The sequence below is a fragment of the Populus trichocarpa genome, chromosome 7 (assembly GCF_000002775.5).
Source record: "Populus trichocarpa isolate Nisqually-1 chromosome 7, P.trichocarpa_v4.1, whole genome shotgun sequence".
NCBI classification, from domain to species: Eukaryota; Viridiplantae; Streptophyta; class Magnoliopsida; order Malpighiales; family Salicaceae; genus Populus; species Populus trichocarpa.
The window spans coordinates 9,057,157-9,079,139 of NC_037291.2; the positions used below are offsets into that span (position 1 = coordinate 9,057,157).

The following is a 21,983-nucleotide window of genomic DNA, read 5'->3' on the forward strand; positions in this document are numbered from 1 at the left end:
TATGTTTTATATAAATGAAATTTATTTTAAGAAAATAAAAATATTTATTTTCAGAATATATTTTTAATATGTGTAACATTGTACAATATTTTTTTCCCATTTATTTTATTTAATCAATTTCATGTGTGCCTATTTTTATTATCATTTAATTAAATAAAAAATAATTTTTATAAACAAAGTCGTTAAACCATAGTTATCAAACCTGGCCCGGGGGTTGACCAGGTCAAGGGGCCGGGTCACAGGTCAACCCAGAAAAATTAAAAAAATATTTAAATTTTTAATATTTCATATGAAAAAATTAAGAAAAAATTCATATGAATATATATTAGACATGTTGTAAATAATGAAGTTTAAAAGAATATTTTAAAATTTTTTTTATCACACATTGAAAAGATACTATGTTATCCTTTTAAGTTGAAATATTTAAACCAATTTTTTTTATCCCACATTAAAAAAACATAACTTTTTTCTTGAGAGTATATATATTAAAAGGTTTCAAATTTTACATTGAAAAAATAATTTTTTTTATTGGGAGCATAAAATATATATACCAAAGGGTTTCAAATTTCACATTGAAAAAACATAACTTTTTTGATTGAACATTACTTTTTTTATTCGGAACATAGAATATATATACTAAAGTGTTTGTTTAAGAGTGTGGTGAATATTGCTTTTTTGTTTGAAAGTATATCAAAATAATATATTTTTTTAAAATTTATTTCTAACACCAATATATTAAAACGATCTAAAAACATAAATAATAATAATTTAAAACAAAAAAAATTTCAAAATTTCTTAAAATCATGGTTTAACCTTAATCCTCATCAACTTAATAAATTGAAACTAGCTTTTGCATTGTTAATTCCTAGAGCCCATTTTTGTTTTTATTGTAGACAAGAGCCCATTTCCATAAAATTGGATTAATAAACCTATTGGCCATTAATGGAAGATCTCTGTACTTATATTATATATACATATTTTTAATTAATGGAAGTGGATTGAATAAAAAGAATAACAAAGAGCATTTAGCTTTGGGATCTTCCTAAAAACACCAATATTAGGATCCCAAAAACTTTTTCACCATTGATTGGATCCAAATGGGAATCCCCAGATTAAGGGAATTCATAAATCTTAATTGGAATGGAATCTTTTTTATTTTTCAAAATAATAATAGATACTTGATGACTTAAAATTTATGGTCCTATATACTTCTTCTTATAGGTGTGTTAAGATTCCATCATTCTTTTTTTTTTTTTAAATAAACTTTATTTGATTAATATTTTATTTGAATAAAATACATTGTTTAGCTTCGCTATCTTATATTTTACTCATTTGATCATAGTTTTGAAATCCAGCCAGACCCGATAGGTTGATCAGGAGCTAAAACCGGGCCGGGTTGAAAAAAAAATAGGGGAAGAAAAAATCCGATGGTCCTATATACTTCTTATAGGTGTGTTAAGATTCCATCATTCTTTTTTTTTTTTAAATAAACTTTATTTGATTAATATTTTATTTGAATAAAATACATTGTTTAGCTTCGCTATCTTATATTTTACTCATTTGATCATAGTTTTGAAATCCAGCCAGACCCGGTAGGTTGATCAGGAGCTGGAACCGGGCCGGGTTGAAGAAAAAATAGGGGAAGAAAAAATCCGATGTGACCCGGCAAGACCCGGTCAAAAACCCGGTTGCAATCTGTTGACTTTTATTTTATTTTTTACTAAAATGACATCGTTTTGAGTTAAAAAAAATTGACTCGAATGACCTGATAACCCGATTAAAATTTAAAACTCGAATCTTGAATCAGACTGGCAATTGACTCAAACTAATACTCAATAGTAGTAAAAACAAATAGGTCCTAAAATATAGGCCAAAGCGCCAGCCCACATAGACCCATGATGTATAAAACAGGACAACCTAAGTACTTGAAGAGTTAAAAGTTTGAGAATGTGTTAAAATTAGTTTTTTTAAGGTTTTTTTTTTTTTTAAATATATTAAAATAATATTTTTTTAAAATTTATTTTATTCAAATAATGCAAAAATATCAAAATAAAATTAATTTAAAACTAATTTGTTTTTTAAAAATTAAAAGCACGGTTCTAGCAGCTCTAAAACAAAGCAGAAGAGAAAAAGAAAACCTTGAAACCTACATCAACAGATGTTGCCTGCAACATAAAACTTGCGACCACAACGAACGCTCTCACCCCCATATCCTTGTCTGCCCCCCTTCTCTCTATCTCGACCCCAGATCTTATCTCTCCCTTTTATTAGCAACGCTTTCGCATTTCCTCTCGCTTCCACTTTTACTTCTCTCTGTCAACAACGAAAGAAAGAAAAAGAAAAGAAGAGAAAGAGAGAGCTTGTTTGTATGCAAGTAATATGGGCATGTGACTTCACTTTTTTAACTAGGTTTTGAAGTTTCTAATTCACTAAGGTTATTAATCTTTATCAAGATTTTTTGGAGCAGCTGGTAAGTATTCTTTTTGTTCATGTGCGTGTAGTGCTGCATTAGAAATTCTTGGAGGGTTTGTTGACTGCCTTTTTTACTTGAATTTATAAGGGTAATGGGTTCATCTTATGTTTTTATAATCTAGTTCTTTTTTGTTAGTGTTTTTGATTGCTCAAAATATTAGAAAGCGAAAAATTGGGACTTTGAATGTTCATTTATCATTTTCTTTGTTCATCTGGAATAATTGGAATAGCTAAAGGAATAGTTTTTTAAGGGCAAAATTGCTAATCGTATGTCGATAGTTCTTTGCCATTTATGTTTATACATTGCTGCTTTACAATTTTTTGGGGGCTTGTTGTCTGCCCCTTTTTTGGTTGAATATATAGGGAGTGGCAGGTTCATCTTAGATTTTATAATCAAATTCTTGTTTTAGTACAGTTTATGATTTAATGTGAACCAAGTCTCCTCGTTTTTTTGCAGCACTGTAGGAGTTAGTAGGAGCAAGGAGCTGCAATGTATACTGGAATATTTAAGTGTAGGAATCAGAGATGGTGTTCTTTCTTTCATCCATCAAAGCATTTCATTAGGCCAAACTGCCAGGATCGGCCTCTGAGTTGTACAACAGTAGTGAGGGACCACTTTTCACATGTTAGTTTCATTAAAAGACAGCTATTACATTCAATTTCATCAAGGAGTACTGCCTTTGGAAATAGTGATAGTGGTTTACATATAAGGTCTAATATGTGTTGGACGAATATTCAATTCCGCACATGTAGTTCGGGAGCCAATGGAAGGAATACAAGTGAGGATAAACATGGCCCGGTGAAAGATGGGGCTAGCTTTGATAATGAGAAGACTCAGCGAGAAAGAGTTAGTGAAGATGCGAAGCATTGCGATGCACACGCTCAATTAGGGGAACAAGATCAAAAGGAGTGGCTTCATAATGAGAAGCTTGCTATAGAAAGTAAAAGGAAGGAATCTCCATTTTTGACCAGACGAGAAAAGTTTAAAAATGAATTCTTGAGGAGAATTGTTCCATGGGAGAAGTTACATGTTTCTTGGGATAATTTTCCGTACTACATCAAGTAATTACTCCGACTCGTCTCTGTTATTTCTCATCAATATCTTCTTTTATCTTAAAGTCACTGGATTTTTCTATCACTAAATCAATCAGTTTGGGAAGGAAATAAATGATTTCTGTTCTCTGCCAGTGAGCACACTAAAAATACTCTGGTGGAATGTGTTACTTCCCATTTGAAACATAAAAAATGCACCACTTCCTATGGGGCCCGTCTGACATCTTCAAGTGGGAGAATTATGCTCCAGAGTGTTCCAGGTTTTTACTAACCGTTTGTTTTATTGAGTCCTATTGGTGTAAAAACAAAAACTGAGCTTTTGAATTGATTAGCCATGTGATGATGCCATCTACAGGAACTGAGCTTTATCGGGAAAGAACAGTTAAAGCACTTGCACGGGATTTACAAGTTCCCCTGTTGGTGCTTGATAGCAGCGTTCTTGCTCCTTATGTAAGATTAATGTATCCTTTTGCGGTGATATATCTGTATTTCTGATATCCAAATTGAGTTTGATGATCATTATTTGATCTTGTACCAGGATTTTGGCGATGATGAGATTGAATCAGATGATAGTGCAGGAGAGGAGAGTTGCTCGGAGTCAGAAGTTGAGGATGACAATGATGCAGTCAATGAAGAGGAATGGACAAGCAGTGCAGAGGCAAAATCAGATTGTAGTGATGACGATGCAGTTGACCTGGAGGCAAATGCTGAGGCAGCCTTGAAGAAGCTTCTTCCCTGTAGCCTTGAAGAATTTGAGAAGGTATGTTCTCTAAAGTATCAGCTGTCTGATAGGAGGTACTTTACTGCTTCTCTTCCGGTGGAAATTGGAGGAATGGTTAGGAGGGAATTAGGAATGCATTTTCTGTGAGATGCTAGCTTGATCTCAGCAACAGTAGGTCTGGAATTGGGGATAACACAGTGACTTGGAAAGCAGCTCCAGTTGTTTGATACAGACGAGACATGAGTGTTTGAAGGGAAGAGACTTCTGATGATGATGTCAGAAAAAAAGGCTTTTGATTTTTTAATATGCCTGCCTATTTGTTTCTGATTCTTTTTGCAGCCGATCTTTATGAATTTATGGCTGCTGTTGAAACTTTTCATAATTATAATTTATTGCTTTCAAATTTTTCATAATTAGGATTTTTATTTTCTGTATTGTGGGCTTGAAAACTGTGAAAAGCTGTAAATATTCTCTAGTTTCTGGCCAATAGAAACAATTTTTTTCAGTAAGGACATGATAGGATTTCTTATTGTGTATTCATTTTGTGGCAGAGAGTTTCTGGAGAATGTGACAGTTCCTCTGAGTCCTCAAAGAATGAGTCCACAGGCACTTCTGAGATCCCCAAAAGGCCACTTAACAAAGGCAACTATTTCCAGCTAGCCTTGCACTGTGCTTTTATTTTTTCGCCATTTTAGAACTATGCTCTGTAATATGTTTTTTTCCTTGACTGTTAATGTGTTCTTTCTCTAGTTTCTGTTTTTGAAACAAGTGAGTGCAAAGATGATTCTCCAATAAACTTTGTGTCTATTGTTAGCTTAAGGCAGTCATTACAGTTTGGTTTGTGGTGGCAATGTTTCTAATAGTAGTAACCGTTGCATGTTTTTTAGGTGAAGATGTTTGCATGACTGTTCCTGGATTGTTTTATGTTGCGATGGTAGTTCAATTTTGATTGTTTGATCTTCTATTTGAACAGATTCACAGTATATTTTTGTTAGTATTGATTTTAGTCGTTTCACTTTATTGGAATTTTTTTTTCAAAAGAAGTTTGGCATTTTTTTTGGTTTTCTCTGTTCATCCATTTATCTTGCTTTGTTCATCTTTTACTAGGGGATCGGGTGAAGTACATTGGGCCGTCCATACGCATTGAGGCTGATGACAGGTGCCTTTTCATCTCCCTTTTTTTTGGCATATAAAGATGTAACAAGCCTTTTCTTGTTTTACACAACTAATATAATAGTGAGTTCAATAACATAATTAAATATTTTGAAAATGCATTTATACAAGGAATTTGTAACTCGTTCAATAATCTATTGAAGGACTTGTTATAGATCTTAAGGGGTTTGATTCTCTGCTTTGTTATACATTTTATTTGTGGCATGTTGTGTATTGTTCTTTTGTGGTTTTGCTTGTTTGAAATATTGATATGTGACATGGCGTATAGAGTGAGTAAAAACTATGGTTCTTAAGCTCTAAGATTACTAACCTAAACTGTAGAGAAATTTAGAAAAAAACTCTCTGGTGTTTTATAAAATCTGAATAATAATCTTGACCTTAAAATAAACTAGGATTCCTAATTAAAATCAAAATCCTTTATAGTAAATGATTTCTAATTCAAACTTAAGTAATTAATATAATTCTCCTAACATTAGAATTCCTAAATAGTAAAGTACTAATTAAATTACAAGTCCTAATCTAAATAGAAAAAAGAATCCAAATGCAATAAGGTACAATCCTACATAGTAACTTTTGAGCCTTAATTGAAAGCTTTCTTGATCTTTGATCATCATGAAATTTTAAACCAATAAGAAACATGGCCTTCAGAATCTTCTATAAAAATTGTAGCTCAATCCAATGGTCATATTAAAAGTTATGCTTGATTTACCAAACTGTATCTTAAACTCCTCAAAAACTAAAAATCTTAATCATTAATGAAATAATGCAATAAATATTATTATGCCAAGAATATGGAAGAAGTTTCCCCACGTCAGTCTACTCTACTTTTGAAAAACTTGCCTTTGAGTTATCTGTCATAAATTGAACTCGACCACTCCAAAGGAAAACATACTTCGAATATAACATCGTAGCTAGTCTATTCATGAAGTTGCATGTCTTTGACTAGTGAACTTCAAAATTTAATTTATGATGTGCACATGCGAAAGAAAAATCCATATCTAGTGTTATATTTTCTGTTCCTATGAAGTCTATTGTAGTTCCTCCACACATTCTCTAACTTCAAACTTGAGTTCATCATCATCTATGACCTTTAATACTTTAACCATTGTATGTAAGGGAACACCGAGATAATCTTCCATAGTAGCTTTAAGAAAATTGTCAGAAATTACCATGTCCTCAATGTCCTTGTTTGCAAGTTCATCCATGACTGGAAGATCATCGCTTGCCACTAACTTCTTTAACTTAAGGTCAAAAGATTGAAATTGACCCTCTCTGATTACGATATCTTCAACATGATTGGTTAACTTTGAAATTTTTCTTTCACCAAACTCCTCTAAGTGTTTCCTCCTTGCCTTTTGAGAAGGTTGAACACAAGGCAAATAATAATAATCTATTTTCTTGTCTACCAAATATAAAATCTCTTCATAATCATCTTATATAAACTCCAAAATTAATGATTGTCTCAAATCTTGCCAAGATGAAATTAAAGGCATATCAATACAAGCTCTAAAGTCTAGAAATTCAAACCACCATTCTCTAAAATTTGTTTTTGATGATAAGGAACATTGTTGAATTAAAAGTAAGCTTCCAACTCTGCCAACCACTTAATAAATCTTCTCTTAAAAAACCTCTCATGATAGAATGAAATTCAGGAATAGGTCTGGGGTTTGGCCTGTCTCGAGATAAGTCTTTGGGCAAGTTCCTTTCTTCTTCACTATCCTTGTTTGCGTTACCCATTAGCCGAACTAGATATGCTATGGTTAGCTCCAAACAAACAAACCTCTGTTCCTAAGGATGTAGTTTCTGCTCCTAAGCCAGCACAACGACTTGGAGGGTCTCCACTCCTGCATCGCGGAGTAGGTTCAATCATCTCCGTCCATGAAAGAGACCAACCTACTCTGATACCAATTGACACGACGTATAACGTAAATAAAAGCTTGAGTTCTCAAGCCCTAAGATATATACTTAAGCTGTAGAGAAATTTAGAAAAAATTCTTTGGTGTTTTATAAAATCTAAATAATAATCTTTTTCTCAAAATAAACTAGGACTCCTGATTAAAACTAAAATCCTTTATAGGAAAGGATTTCTAATTAAAACTTGCCTAATTAATAGAATTCATTTAGTATTAAAATTCTTAAAAGTAAATTACTAATTAAATTAAAAGTTCCAATCTAAACATGACAAAGAATCCAAGTACTACAAGGTAAATAAAGACAATCATGCACAGTAACTTCTGAGTTTTATTCGAAGGCCTTCCTGATGTCTGATCATCATGAAATTTTAACTCAATGAGAAATAAGGCCTTTAAAATCTTCTAAATCTTTTATCAAAATTGCAGCTTAATCCAACTGTTAGATTAAAAGTTATGCTTGACTTACCAAACTATGTCTTAGACTCTTAAACTTTTCGAAACCTAAAAATCTTAACCATTAATGAAATAATACAAGAAACATTATTATGCTAAGTATATGGAAGAAATTTCCCCACGTCAATGTGCTATTTCTGCATCTAACAGTTTGTATTTTTTATGCATGGTTAGGGCAATTTCCTGTCCTTAAAATTTTGTAGTTTTTTTTGGTTCTTAATTTGATTTTCTTTTCTTTTTAAAAGAATGTGATGTATTTTATATGGGTTTGCTAAAGGCACATATTTGAAAATAAGATGGTGTCAATCTATTTATTGGTTTGATGCCTAACTATTATGACTACGGGTATCATGATCAGAGGGTGTTCTGGTAAATTGTTTTTAAAAACATTTAGCATAAACTCATCAACCACATAAACTTTGACATCACAGGGTCATATTGGGGAAGATACCAACATCTGATGGTCTGAAAAATGCTTATACAACTATCCGTGGCAGGTGGGTTGGTAATTCGTCCTGATGTGTAGAACAAAACCACCTAGATAACATTCTTTTCCTTCCTGTTCATCAATAGGAGAAAGTTTGGAGAGGTTTATTGCAGTACAAAAATTAAAACAAGAAAATTTCATAATCAGAAGAAAAAAGCTCCCCAATCTCTCTACATGTCTGGTATGGATACTCCTTTAAAACTTTTGCACCAAAGACCCTGATGAAGTCAAAAAACCAATTTATCCTGAAGTAGCTGAAAAGGGCAATGCTTATTTCAAAAGATTCTTGTGTTGTGTCCATTTCAAATGTGATTATTATTGTTAACGTTGATATAGATGCCATTGCACCGCTGACATTTTATTGGAGCTGAATGTGCTCTTGGTTGCTTCATTTTCTGTCAGCATACAGTCCAAGGCAGCTCCTTTCATTTGTGCAGTCTTTCTTGTGATTATTGCACCAGACAGAATTATTTTCTTTGGTGGGTGGGATTACATGGTTCACAAAGATGGAGATATTAGAGGTTCCTGCCTTCTGATGTGTGCTTTTGCTTTTATATTCTGAATCAAGCAATTCCAACTTTGGTCCATTCTAGAGAGCAAATGTAGATGCATTTGCTATGTTGAATCAAACAGTTAAATACTTACATGCTCCAACTAATTAGCACAGTTCCCACATCCTTCCAAAAGTCTTCAACTAACCTGCTAATCATGACAATTTTCTTTTAAAGGATAATTGTCTGGGATGGAGACCTATCTCTGTAACTTTTTTAAAGCACTTTAAGTGTAGCAATCATTTTTTCCCTTTTTCTGAAGCATATCAAATATTTTTGCACCAGGGATTGAGCTTATTGATTTTACAAGAAATTTTTTAAATCAACCGGAACTTGTAGCTATAAAGACACCAAGATCTGCATAGCTATAGTTAACTAATTGAAGCAAATACATAGAGACTGAATGAAGCTTAAAAACATCACTGGTCATGCTGATAACAGTTGCATGCCTTATGTACTGTCTAAAAAGGAAACAATTAATATATGTTTGTCTTCATATGAAACTTTTAGGCATCAGTAGGAAACTGATAATTTTCTTTTCAGCAACTTTACAGCATATAGATGTGATGAGAGACAAATGCAAAGTTGTATAGTATCAGCACCTTTGAATTGATTAGCTAAACGACTTTTCTTCAATATTTATTTACTAGGTTAAGTGACAACTATTGTCCTTGGCAATACATTCTTCATAGAGTGGATGATTCTGATGAAGTTGTAACCAGCAAACTGTTGGTGCACAATTCTAGATGATAGTCAGTTGATGCTGTGTTTCTGGTAATACTTGCTAGATTTGGTGTGGTTTGACTTACAGACAACTTTGAGGTCACATAGTGTTCTGCTGGTATCACAATCTTTTGGCAGCATTGCATGCCCTGCTTTTTCCAAGTTATATTTTTGGGCAAACACAGCAACTTTCAGATTTGTAGGCATATTACTTTTGACAATTTGAAAGAGTAGAAAGAGTGGTGAATAAATGAACAGTCTTTTGCTTTTCCGAGGCGTTGTCTTCTAACATTTAATTCTCAACTTTGACGATGTAACATATGAAATCTTCTGCATCTTTTATGATTTAGCCTTGTATGCTACCCTCTGGACTAATGTCAAGTGAAACTTGTGATAATCATTCTAGCCATAGATTTTCTTTGGAATTGCCTTAACCAGATATAAGCTCTCATTTCCTTTCAGATGTGTAGGCATGTTACTTTTGACAATTTGAAAGATTAGAAAGAGTGGTGAATAAATGAACAGTCTTTTGCTTTTTTGAGGCTTTGTCTTCTAACATTTAATTCTCAACTTTGATTATGCAACATATGAAATCTTCTGCGTCTTTTATGATCTAGCCTTGTATGCTACCTTTTGGACTAATGTCAAGTGAAACTTGTGAATTTGTGATAATCATTCTAGCCATAAATTTTCTTTGGAATTGCTTTAACCAGATATAAGCTCTCATTTCCTTTCAGATTTGTAGGCATATTACTTTTGACAATTTGAAAGAGTAGAAAGAGTGGTGAATAAATGAACAGTCCTTTTCTTTTCCGAGGCTTTGTCTTCTAACATTTAATTCTCAACTTTGATGATGCAACATATGAAATCTTCTGCACCTTTTATGATTTAGCCTTATATGCTACCCTTTGGACTAATGTCAAGTGAAACTTGTGATAATCATTCTAGCCATAAATTTTCTTTGGAATTGCCTTAACCAGATACAAGTTCTCATTTCCTTTAACAGCTCAATTACACCTTTAGTCTCATCAGACTTGCACTTTGCCTTGGACTATCAAAGCTCAGAGAGTTTTGGCCATCAGCTGTGGGAGAACACTAACTCAATTGGCATTACAGTGCATGAACTTTCATATCCATAAAATTGACAGGCAGAACTTTTGATCAGAGAGTGTTATGTTTTCAGGCCTTTATCAAGCGGTCAACTTGGGGAGGTATATGAGGTGAATGGAGATCGAGTCGCTGTGATTTTAGATATCAGTAATGACAACAAAGAAGATGATGGAGAGAAGGATGAGAAGCTCATGGAGCAGCCTGCAAAAGCACCAGTTTATTGGATAGATGGTAATTTCTTGCATCAGTGAGGATTTAACTACCTGTTTAAACTGAAATGATGTAAAGTTGATCACAGTCATCAACTGTATGGAAATTGTATGAGGTGTTGAAGCAACATTTGGAAGTTCTGAATTAAAAAGTCAATTTTGAAATTTAAAACTGGCTTCCCCTTTAACTATATATTTGTCAGTGTTTGTGTCTGTAAATAACCTAACTTTGGCTGTTGTGTAGCTAAGGATATTGAGCATGATCCCGACACTGGGATAGAATATTGCTATATTGCGATGGAGGTTTTATGTGAGGTATTATTGCCTGGTATTCCTTTTCGCTGTCCAGTGTCCCTCTCCTTGATTTTGCTGTTAAGAATTGATGTTTGTTCTTCCCTCATTTGCAGGTTTTGTGTTCTGTGCAACCCCTTATTGTCTATTTTCCAGATTCTTCTCAGTGGTTGTCTAGGGCGGTTCCCAAGTCAAACCGCAAGGATTTTTTAAGCAAGGTGCAAGAAATGTTTGACAAATTATCAGGTCCTGTTGTTTTGATATGTGGACAAAACAAAGCTGAAACTGGGTCAAAGGAGAAAGAAAGATTTGTAAGCTTCTAAAGTTTTTCAAGTTATATGCACACATACATACATGTTGGAAGCATTTGATTCCATTTTCAATTGTTTTCATAAGCTGTAGATACCATTCTCTCCCATCCTTTTTGTTTTCATTAGTATCTTTTCTCTCTGAATCTCATATTCAACAGACAATGCTACTCCCGAATCTTGGACGGCTGGCAAAGCTGGTAAGGCTTGCAAAACTCTTAAAACGTTGTAAATTTGAAAGAAAATTATTGATTAGTATCATATTTATCCATGGCAGCTTTTGCGCTTCGTTATTGTTTCTATGTAATTAACTGAGAACTGATTTATCTTTCAGCCTCTCTCCTTGAAGCACCTCACTGATGGACTCAGAGGTGCAAAGAGGTCCAATGAAAATGACATAACTAAGCTCTTCACCAATATTTTGTGCCTCTATCCCCCAAAGGTAATTGACTTTTGTATTTAATCTGACCTGTTTCAAATAATGAAAAGTTGGTAAATGACTGTTGTATTTATTCTGATCTGTTTCAAATAATGAAAAGATGTTTGTTGTATAGTATAACTGTTGTGTACTAGTGTCTTGTTTCTCATGTTTTTGTTTTACTTATTCTTTCCTACCTTGCCCCTCTTCTTTCTTGGGATCCCGTAAAGTGCATTCTTTGATACCATGCTTTCTAGGAAGATGAGTGATGTATGGCTTAGAATCAATAAGAGTGCATGAGTGATCAGTGTTCTACTAAAGCTAAATGTTAATTTAGGAGCCAAGAAGTTGTTAGCTCGCACAATTTAATAAAAATGTATAGTGTGCCGTTTAGTGCCTAGAATTGAACAAAAGTATGTTATTTGCTGGCCTGACTGTGCTTAAGTGAATGTGCTTTCCTTTTAAGGAAAATGTAGTGGTAGGGATTCTTTTACAGGCTTTGGTGTCTTGTGAGACCATGACTGAAGCTTACTTTCAGCTTTAGATGGTAGGGTTGGAACTAGAGATCCTTCTTGTCAAACTGCACTGACTTCTGTCCTGATTAGATATAGTACTCTACTATATCTTAAATGTGGCATTATCTCTTTAATTTTTTTATACTTGTTTTGGTTTATATTTTTGCTTGCTTCTTGCAGGAGGAAGATCTTCTTAGAACATTCAATAAACAGGTTGAAGAGGACAGAAGAATTGTGATATCAAGGAGCAATTTAATTGAACTGCACAAGGTAGGGAGTCACTGTCAAAGTTCGTTTCAATCACAGCAGTGTCTTAGTTTTAACTGTTGCATGGAGTGGACTATTTGAAATTGCAAATTGCACTAGGAAATTTAATACCCATTTGTCTTCGAAATTTACTGATATAATTCTATTGCAGGTTCTTGAAGAAAATGAGATGTCATGCATGGACCTATTGCATATAAATACTGATGGCCTCATTCTAACAAAGCGGAGTAAGAAACTGAAGCTTGTTATTTGAGCCGATTTCAGCTTATTATTGAACTGTTGGTTCCGTATTCAAGATCACAATATCCTTATGTTGACTATGGATTTTTAGGGAAGAGAAATACAAAATGAAAGTTTTCTCCACCAGAAAAAAGTCCCAAGTTAATATCAACCTGATAAACTTTACCGCTGCTTTTCCAAAAATGTTTACGAGCCTAACTAGTTTGACAAGTTCAACTTTACAAATGAAGGTTGAAGAATTTCTTTTCTGATACACCATTTGGATCTGGGCTAAGAATTTCTTTTTTTCTTTCTTTTTTCCTCAGAGGCTGAAAAAGTCATTGGCTGGGCTAAGAATCATTACTTATCATCATGCCTGCTCCCATGCATAAAAGGGGATCGATTGTCTTTGCCCCGAGAAAGGTATGCCTACCCCATTGTTGTATGTTAGTCAAATTTTTGGCACCTAGAAGCTGATATCTGTTCTTTTTCATGGGAAGCCTTGAGATGGCAATTGTGAGGTTGAAGGAGCAAGAAACCATATCTGAAAAACCATCACAGAATTTGAAGGCATGTGTATACATTTTCTCTTCTCAATGCTATGAGTATGTTGAAAGCTTTAGATACTATGTGCTGATCTCTATTGAATATAAATATCAGCAGAACTTGGCCAAGGATGAGTATGAGAGCAACTTTATCTCAGCTGTGGTAGCTCCAGGTGAAATTGGTGTCAAATTCAATGACGTAGGTGCTCTTGAAGAAGTGAAGAAGGCTTTGAATGAACTTGTCATTCTTCCAATGAGGAGACCAGAACTTTTCTCTCATGGAAATTTGCTGCGGGTACTGATTTTACTCTTCACATGAACAATTATTTGTTAGCCTTATTTCAGAGTGTGATTTTGTAAAGCTTTTTTCCAGCCTTGCAAAGGGATTTTGCTTTTTGGACCTCCTGGAACTGGGAAAACCCTTCTTGCCAAAGCGCTTGCAACAGAGGCAGGGGCAAACTTTATCAGCATAACTGGTTCAACTCTTACTTCAAAGGTACAATAAAAAATGGATGTTGTATCCATTTAGTGAGGTTTAGGTTCCAAGATGAAGAATTTAGCCATGTTTCACATTCTTTTACCTACAATAAAAGAACTGCTTTTATTTTCAATTTTTTTCCAGAAAGAGTCAGGTAACAAATTCATCCTGCCAGTGGGTTCTAAACCTATTAAGGATGCTTGGGACAAAAGAGTACAGAGACACAAGAGCACAAAGCTCAAAAGCGCTTCATTTCATTTCTTATGTGTGATATATGAATTCATGGCATTTTAACACTTCCAAACTGATATTGATCTAAAAACATCAACTTAAGTTATAAAGGACAAAGCATCGCATGCTTTGCATGTGATACAAAGGCTATCATATACATAAATGCCTGCTTGTATGTTATCTTGTTTCTTTACATTAAATTTGAGAAAAAAATTAGCACCGGTATACATATGCTTCTGTTGGTAGTTTTTCAGAAACAGATGTCTTCTATACAAAATACTGGCTGCTAAATCATTGATTATTGATATAGCTGAGTACTTTCAGTTTGTTTAGTCATTGTCTTTTGTTTCTGTATGTTACTTGATGTTTTCCTGTTTCCCGAGACAGTGGTTTGGAGATGCTGAAAAGCTCACAAAGGCTCTCTTCTCCTTTGCCAGCAAGCTGGCTCCTGTCATTATATTTGTTGATGAGGTGAGTTTCTCCTTTTTCAGTGTACGCGTGTGCATGAGTGTGTGTGTGACAAAGTAAATAAACTGGTTATTGCATTGCATAAAGAAACCAACTTTTGCACTTGTAAAGTTAAATTTCGTTGTCCTCATGATATAATATTGTTCAGTATACAATTTTTACCCTTAGTAAAAGTCAGGATGTGAATAATAGAAAGAAGCTATTGTGGAACACTGAGAACTTCCAGAAACAGATCTATCTCACTTTTTTTTTCATGCAGTAAAAATGTTGTTTACAAAATACAGGGAAATATGAAAGTTATCTTCGCAAACCTTCATCCTTATCTTCTTTTCTAGTTCTTAATCTGACTACTTCAATTTGGATGCTGGTGAAGCTTCCTCAGCAAATAAGATAACCATGGAGTTCTTTTAACAGTTTGTTTGTGTGCACCAATGGCCTGTCCCATGATCATCACTGAGATTTATGATAGATTAATGGGTTAAGTGTTAAAATATCGGTGGAAATTGATTTTGAATTATATTCTCTGTAAATTGTAGGTCTCTAATGTCCTTGCAAAGTGATAAATATTTGTTGTTTGTATCATTGTGTCACAAATTGTGCTGTGAAACTTTTTTTTTTTAAATTGAGAAACTTTTCAGTATATGGAGAAATTCTTGTAGAAAATGTTGTCATAATTTAATAATTGGGAAAAACAAATTGCATCTTTCTCTAGTTTCTCCATTTCTTGCCTGTAGGTGTCTGTACAATAATCAGGTGAATGGTGTTTTGATAAATAATCTTCCTTTCCCTTTCCCTTTTCTACCTCATTTGGGGTCATTTTGACAACAAACAGCGTGAACATTACTTTCCTATGACATTTCCTAAACACCTCTTACATTTGGAATGCTATTCTGTTAACTGGATTTTGCATGTGTAGGTTGACAGTTTGCTTGGTGCTCGTGGTGGCTCTTTTGAGCATGAAGCTACAAGAAGAATGAGAAATGAATTCATGGCAGCATGGGATGGATTGCGATCAAAAGATAGCCAGAGAATCCTTATCCTTGGTGCCACTAATCGACCATTTGATCTTGATGATGCTGTAATCCGCCGGTTACCTAGGAGGCAAGTTTGCTTGAGGAAATGCCTTGGTATTTTTAGTATTGCAGCCTATCTTTTGGTTTAAGATATCACATTTGCCATGTTTCCATATGTCTGCTGCTGTTTAAAGCTTGCTATGTTTTCATATGTCATGTCTGCTGCTGTTTAAAGCAATAGCAATATCACTTGTATAATTGTGTTGTATCATTGTTTAGAATACACGTGGACCTACCAGACGCCGAAAATCGTATGAAGATTCTCAGAATAATTCTGTATCGAGAAAATTTAGAAGCTGACTTCCAGTTTGACAAACTTGCAAATGCAACCGAGGGATATTCCGGAAGTGATTTGAAGGTAATGCAGTATTGGTTGCTTCTAATTTCAAATTTGCGTTTCTTGGAAGAAAATATATGGCCTTAATTGTCTCGAATTTTTTTTTTCAGAACCTATGTATCGCTGCAGCATATAGACCAGTCGAAGAACTTTTAGAAGAAGAAAAGGTGATTGAGTTTAATATATTTTTTTCCATGATTTACGCTCTCCTTCAATTTATACTGGTCCTGGGCACCCAATATGTCTGTTTTTGTTAGAGTACTTGTGCTTGGCTGACATGGGGAAATAAAAATAATTTTTGACAGAAGATTCTGAATGCCCTGTTTTCTATTGAGTTAAAATTTCATGATGATCGGAAAAGGCGTTTAAATAAGGTTCGGAAGTTACTATGCAAGATTGTCTTTATTTTTCTTGTTGTATTTAGATTCTTTTTCCTATTTAGATTAGGACTTTAAGTTAATTAGTGATTTACTATTTAGAAATCCCAATGCTAGATGGATTCTATTAACCAGGTAAGTGTTAATTAGGAATCCTTTTCTATAAATGATTTTAGTTTTAATTAGGAATTCTTTCCCATAAATTTTTTTTAAAACTAATATGAATAGATGTGTAGTTTATTTTGAGAAGAAGATTATTATTAAGATATTTAATAAAACACTAGAGAGTTTTCTCGAAATTTCTCTATAGTTTAGGTCTGTAACTTTAGGGTTTAAGAACCCTAACGTTTAACCACGCTATACGCAGTGTCATTGGCAGTGTGTGAAGTGAGAAGTGAAGTGCTAGTTTTGATCATAATTTCTATGACAGTCATCTTTCCTTGCATGTATACTCTCTTGCATTTGGTCATGTTATTTTCAATTTGAAACTAGGGCACCTGTTTGGTTAGCATCCAAACAGTGAATATTTATATGTCTTTGCAAGCAAAATAGGTTAGATGTTTCTGCCACATTTCTCATTCCCCCACCTTTTTGTGAACATATGATCTGCAAGGTACCTTCATCAACAATTAATGACTTGCGCAAAATATAAGAAAGCAATTTAATGCTGGTATGCAACAGGTTGTGGCATAGCATGAAAAAAAAAACTGTTCTTTCTAATATAGTTAGTTAATCAAGTGTTCATTGTCTAATATGGTGTGAAAATTGTACAAGAGCAGAAAATCATTACTGCCTTTTAGTAAGGTTACACAGCAGATGGTATCCTGATTCCTGAACTTTAGACCTCGCCCCAAATGCCCTAGGGAAGCACCTCAGAAATACCCTTGTTTGCCGGTTGAACCAACCCTCCTCCAGCTGCAGACTTCTAATTCTTCCTGCCATGTGTTGCCTGAAGTCATTTTACTTCTGATTTGTGGCCAAGTATTTGACTCTGCTCTTTTTTCCACCTGGTCACTTTTTCTACAGGGTGGCAAGAATGGTGCAACTCCGGCATTAAGACCACTTAATTTGGAAGATTTCATTCAGTCAAAAGCAAAGGTAACAATTTAGTTAATTGACTGTTCTTAGCAGTTTGATACAAGGTTAAGATGGGTTGCAAAATCATGCACTCTCCACATTGATATTATGAAATCTGTGGTAGATTGATATCTATTACTTGTTGTATAGGTGGGGCCGTCAGTTTCCTTTGACGCAGCAAGTATGAATGAGCTGAGGAAGTGGAATGAACAATATGGAGAAGGTGGAAACAGAAAAAAATCACCTTTCGGTTTCTGAAACTTCCTCTAATCAGGTTCCTACTTCAATTATTCTTGGGGTAAAAAAGGGTGAAGAAAAGAAATGAAAAGACCCTTTCCTAGTAGCAGCTAATCCTCGAAGTAGAGCTTCTGCACTTTTTGGTGAACGCTGGGCAAGGGAGGCAGCCTCGGATGATATAATGCAATGTCACATAGGCTTCTTGTAGGATTTTGGCCCTTATTTACGGGCTACTTTTCTGCCATGTATATTACCCCAGAAGTTTTGACATTACATGAATTCTACATTTATATCCAGTAATTCTCAATAATAGAGTACAAAGCAGCTGGTTATGCCAAATCTATTTTTTTTGTAGTTCGTCTTACCAAGGCACTGGGAAATGGCATGTAAAAGGCCGTGGAAGTTCTTTAGATCAATGATTTTAATCTTCTGTTGTTACAGCTTGTTAATCGTAATTCGACAATAAAATACCATTAGGGCTATTAGCATTCATGCAATCATGCTTCAAGTAACGATTAGTGTTTGTTGAAGTAAAGATCACTGTTGTCCTGATCATAATGCCACTCTTCTCCCCAATTGAACATTAACATCAACAAAACTACTACATTAACTGGGATTTGTGATGATGCTTCACTGCAAAGCACATCACCAGCTCTTTTATATTTTTTTCCCCTTATTTTCATTCCTTTTATTTGTTTTCCTTCTTCCTTTATTTTTTTTCTTTTTTTGGTCAAATTAGATGAGATTAAATTTGAAATTAGATTAAATTTGAAATTGTGGTAGAAAAATTAAATTAAAAGATAAAGGATTGAAATGTAGAACATTGACAAAATACATACTACTACTAAATTCATGGAAATTTTCATTTTGGTTAAAAAGTTTTTTATCCATATTTCAACTCAAGAGAGGAGAGTGAAAGTCTCTAAAAATAGCAAAAGAGAGAAACTTGTTATTTGTCATGATTTAGGCAATCAAAAGAATTAAATTTAGTGTTACAGGATTTTATTCAACCAAATAAATTCAATGGTTGTGGTTTTTGGCCTTTATCTTGATGGAAAATCAGATTGGGGCTTGGAAAGTTATGTGATTTTGGGTTTTTTTTGGTGATTTTTAACTCTTTTTTTGCTATTTTAAGATCATAAATAGGTTTATTGAGGTTTTTAACCTGTTTTTTTTAGTGTTTTAGTGTGAAAAATTAGTTAAAAATGAGTTTTTTTCATCTAAAAGTTAAAACCAGACTTTCTAGGAGGTTTTCGATCACCTAAGGTTGGCTGAAAACTAGACAACAGGCAACGAGTTGATTTCTTTAATTTTTTTGAAAATCAAAAAGGCTTTATTTTAGAAAAATAATATTGGCTTGCATGCGTGAGCCTGAGTTTTCAAGCTTGAGCGAGTTTGAACTTGGATGGTTGGCCAGTCCAAGTAGAACCTGGCTTGTCCCTCTCATCTTTTCTTTTGACAAAATTTTTAATTGATACCCTCCCTTTTTTTAATGCATTTTTTACTTTATATTAAATTAATACCCCCTCTATATTTTTAAAATTATTTTGTTAATTTTTTTAAATAGTAGTTATTTTTTATTATAATTTTTATAATGTTTCAAAGAGATTATTTCAAAGAGATTATTATTATTTTTATTTTATATATGATGTAAATAAACTATATTTATTTGTATGATGTATTTTTTTTTAAATAATTTATATGTTGATGAAATACCATTAGGGCTATTTGCAATCATGCTTCAAAGTAACGATTAGTGTTATAACTGTTGTCCTGATCATAATGCCACTCTTCTCCCCAATCAAACATTAACATCAACAAAACTACTACAATAACTGGGATTTGTGATGAGGCTTCACTGCAAAGCACCTTTTTAATTTTTCCCCCATTTTCTTTCCTTTTCTTTTCTTTTCTTTTCTTTTTTCCTTAATTTTTTTCTTTCTTTGGTCAAATTAGATGAGATTAAATTTAAAAATGTGGTCAAAAGATCAAATTAAAAGACAAAGAATTAAAATGTAGAACATGCTACTACTAAATTCATAGCAATTTTAATTTTGATCAAAAGTTTTATTTTATTTATATTTCAATTCAAGAGAGGAGGGTGAAAGCCTCTAAAAAATAACGGAAAAGAAAAACTTGTCAGTTGTCATGATTTAAACAACCAAAAAAGCTAAATTTAGTGTTAAATGGGTTCCATTTAATGAAGTAAATTCAATGGTTGTGGTTTTTGGCTTTTATCTTGATGGAAAATCAGATTGAGGCTTGGAAAGTTATGTGATTTTGGGTTTTTTTTGGTAATTTTTAGCCTTTTTCTTTTCTATTTTAAGGTCATAAATAGGTTTATTGAGGTTTCTAGCATGTTTTTTAAGTGTTTTTGTGTAAAACATTAGTTAAAAATGAGTTTTTTAATCTAAAAGTTAAAAACCTGACTTTCTAAATGGTTTTCGACCACTTGAGATGACTGGAAATTAGACAATAGGCAACGAGTCGATTTCTTTAATTTTTTTGAAAATAAAAAAAGGTTTTATTTTAGAAAAATAATGTAGGCTTGAGCTCCGGTGGTTAGTCAGTCCTAGTAGCTAGAACCTCACTTGTCTTTCTCACTTTTGTTTTTATAAAATTTTTAATTGATACCCTCCCTTTGAATGTATTTTTTAGTTTATATTAATTTTTTTTATTTCAAATTAAATTAATATCCCTCTATATTTTTTAAATTATTTTGTTGACTTTTTTTTAAATAGTAGTTATTTTTTTTATTTTGTTTTATATTTTTATAATGTTTCAAAGAGATTATTTTTTTTCTATTATATATGATATAAATAAACTATATTTATATGATGTATTTTTTTAAAAATAATTTATATGTTGATGAAAAAAGATAACCTCTAAGATTAAAAAAAAAAAAAAAAAACTCATAAATTCAAAATAAAAGTGGGTGTTAAATATTTACACACTCACATGTCTTTTGCTTTAATAAAAAATGTTGGCTGAAAAATTTAGTATTTAATTAATATTAACAATTTTTTTTATAATTTATTGATAAATTTATTTTATTAAATATAGATTTTATCTTTGTATTTCTCAATTAAAAAAGAATGATATAATAAAACTTATCCATAATATTTGTATATTAGTTTATTATATTAAAAATTAACTTAAAATTTTACATGAGATGAAAATATTAATGTTGTGAAGTTGTGGAACTTGAGCCCTTGCCAAAAGATTGCTCTGTTGCAGTAAAATGGAGATGTAAAAATCAAGTTGAATGTAATGGAGAAGATTAAACTGTGATTATTGGCAGCTGCCATTCAAAAACAAAGGTGAAAGCAAAAATTGAATCACAATTGAATGTAAAATGGGATTGTAAGAGAATCATGTGATTTCGCATCATGCTCAACAAGTAACGAAAGGAAGTGTGAAAGAATGATGCGAAAACGTGAAAGGAAAGCAAAATCAACAGAGGCAACACCATCATTTACAGAGCAAAAGAGTGATCAAAAGCGTGGATCTCATTAATCATTGCGCTTATCATATCGATACCAATCTGCAAAGGTTGCCATTAGTTCAATGCAACCAAGACAAAACCAAGAGTATTGATTTAGAGCAGCCTTTCCTTAGCTTGCTGTTTTTCTACTGGATTTTACATAAACAAAACCATCTTGGTTTATCTTTCCATCATGGTGCTGCAAAGAATTCTTAAACCCTTCTTTCCAGTCACAATCACAGAATTTTGAAGGAATTACATTATTATTTTCTAACCTATGCAAGAAATGATGAAGGGCAGGAATGACAAAGATGTTCGTTGTTGAAGCAAGAATTACAGTAAAGGGCCGGAATGACAGCAAAGTTTGATGCAGCTGTAAAGGTTGTAAAGGCAACATCAACACGTTAAAGGGCAGGAAGAAAAGTGAAAGTTGATGTAGCAAAGGCTGACGAAAGAAGACAACGTTGTTGAATAGAAACTGCATAGGGATTGGTTTTTGATTTTCTTGTCAAGGGTAGGTATGACAAAGATGTCCACTGCCGAAGCAAACGATTGCTTTGCACAAACTAATGAAAGAGGAACATTTTATTTCACTGAGAGAAGGCACCTCAGGGGCGGACGATGCTAAGGATCACATTTTCTTGACGAGTACTGTTTTCGAGTCATCATGGTCGAAGAAGAGGGCTTACCCCTGCTCCAACATTTTTTGCCAAGATGGTCCCTTAGCTTTCGATGGGACTGTTTTAAAAAAACTCAGAGATTGATAAGATTGTTAGTTGTTTATGCTGGCCAA

General features: G+C 33.3%; 1 protein-coding gene across 4 annotated transcripts; it reads left to right on the forward strand.

Moving 5' to 3' along the window:
* The first annotated feature begins 2,101 nt into the window (after positions 1–2,101).
* LOC7462548 (uncharacterized) lies at positions 2,102–18,146 on the forward strand. Of its 4 annotated transcripts, XM_024605547.2 has the most exons (26): positions 2,102–2,470; positions 2,930–3,534; positions 3,661–3,785; positions 3,881–3,975; positions 4,064–4,285; positions 4,798–4,888; positions 5,354–5,405; positions 8,217–8,282; positions 10,730–10,887; positions 11,110–11,180; positions 11,273–11,467; positions 11,626–11,664; positions 11,799–11,906; positions 12,578–12,667; positions 12,816–12,891; positions 13,210–13,306; positions 13,384–13,453; positions 13,547–13,723; positions 13,802–13,924; positions 14,525–14,608; positions 15,522–15,706; positions 15,898–16,036; positions 16,126–16,182; positions 16,321–16,389; positions 17,419–17,490; positions 17,620–18,146. In XM_024605547.2, exons 2-26 carry the CDS (start codon positions 2,963–2,965, stop codon positions 17,725–17,727), a joined length of 3,141 nt encoding a protein of 1,046 aa, XP_024461315.2. In that variant the 5' UTR covers positions 2,102–2,470; positions 2,930–2,962; the 3' UTR covers positions 17,728–18,146. The 4 variants fall into 4 exon arrangements, with proteins under 4 accessions (XP_024461315.2, XP_052310341.1, XP_024461320.2 ...); XM_052454381.1 differs by lacking the exon at positions 8,217–8,282 and having other exon boundaries at positions 2,103–2,470; XM_024605552.2 differs by lacking the exon at positions 16,321–16,389 and having other exon boundaries at positions 2,104–2,470.
* Positions 18,147–21,983: the final 3,837 nt, after the last annotated feature.

Coding starts and splice junctions, on each gene's coding strand:
- LOC7462548 (XM_024605547.2), top strand. CDS start 2,963: ATGTATACTGGAATATTTAAGTGTAGGAATCAGAGATGGTGTTCTTTC. Junction 13,454..13,546: donor AACCATCACAGAATTTGAAG/GCATGTGTATAC, acceptor AAATATCAGCAG/AACTTGGCCAAGGATGAGTA. Junction 14,609..15,521: donor TCATTATATTTGTTGATGAG/GTGAGTTTCTCC, acceptor TTGCATGTGTAG/GTTGACAGTTTGCTTGGTGC.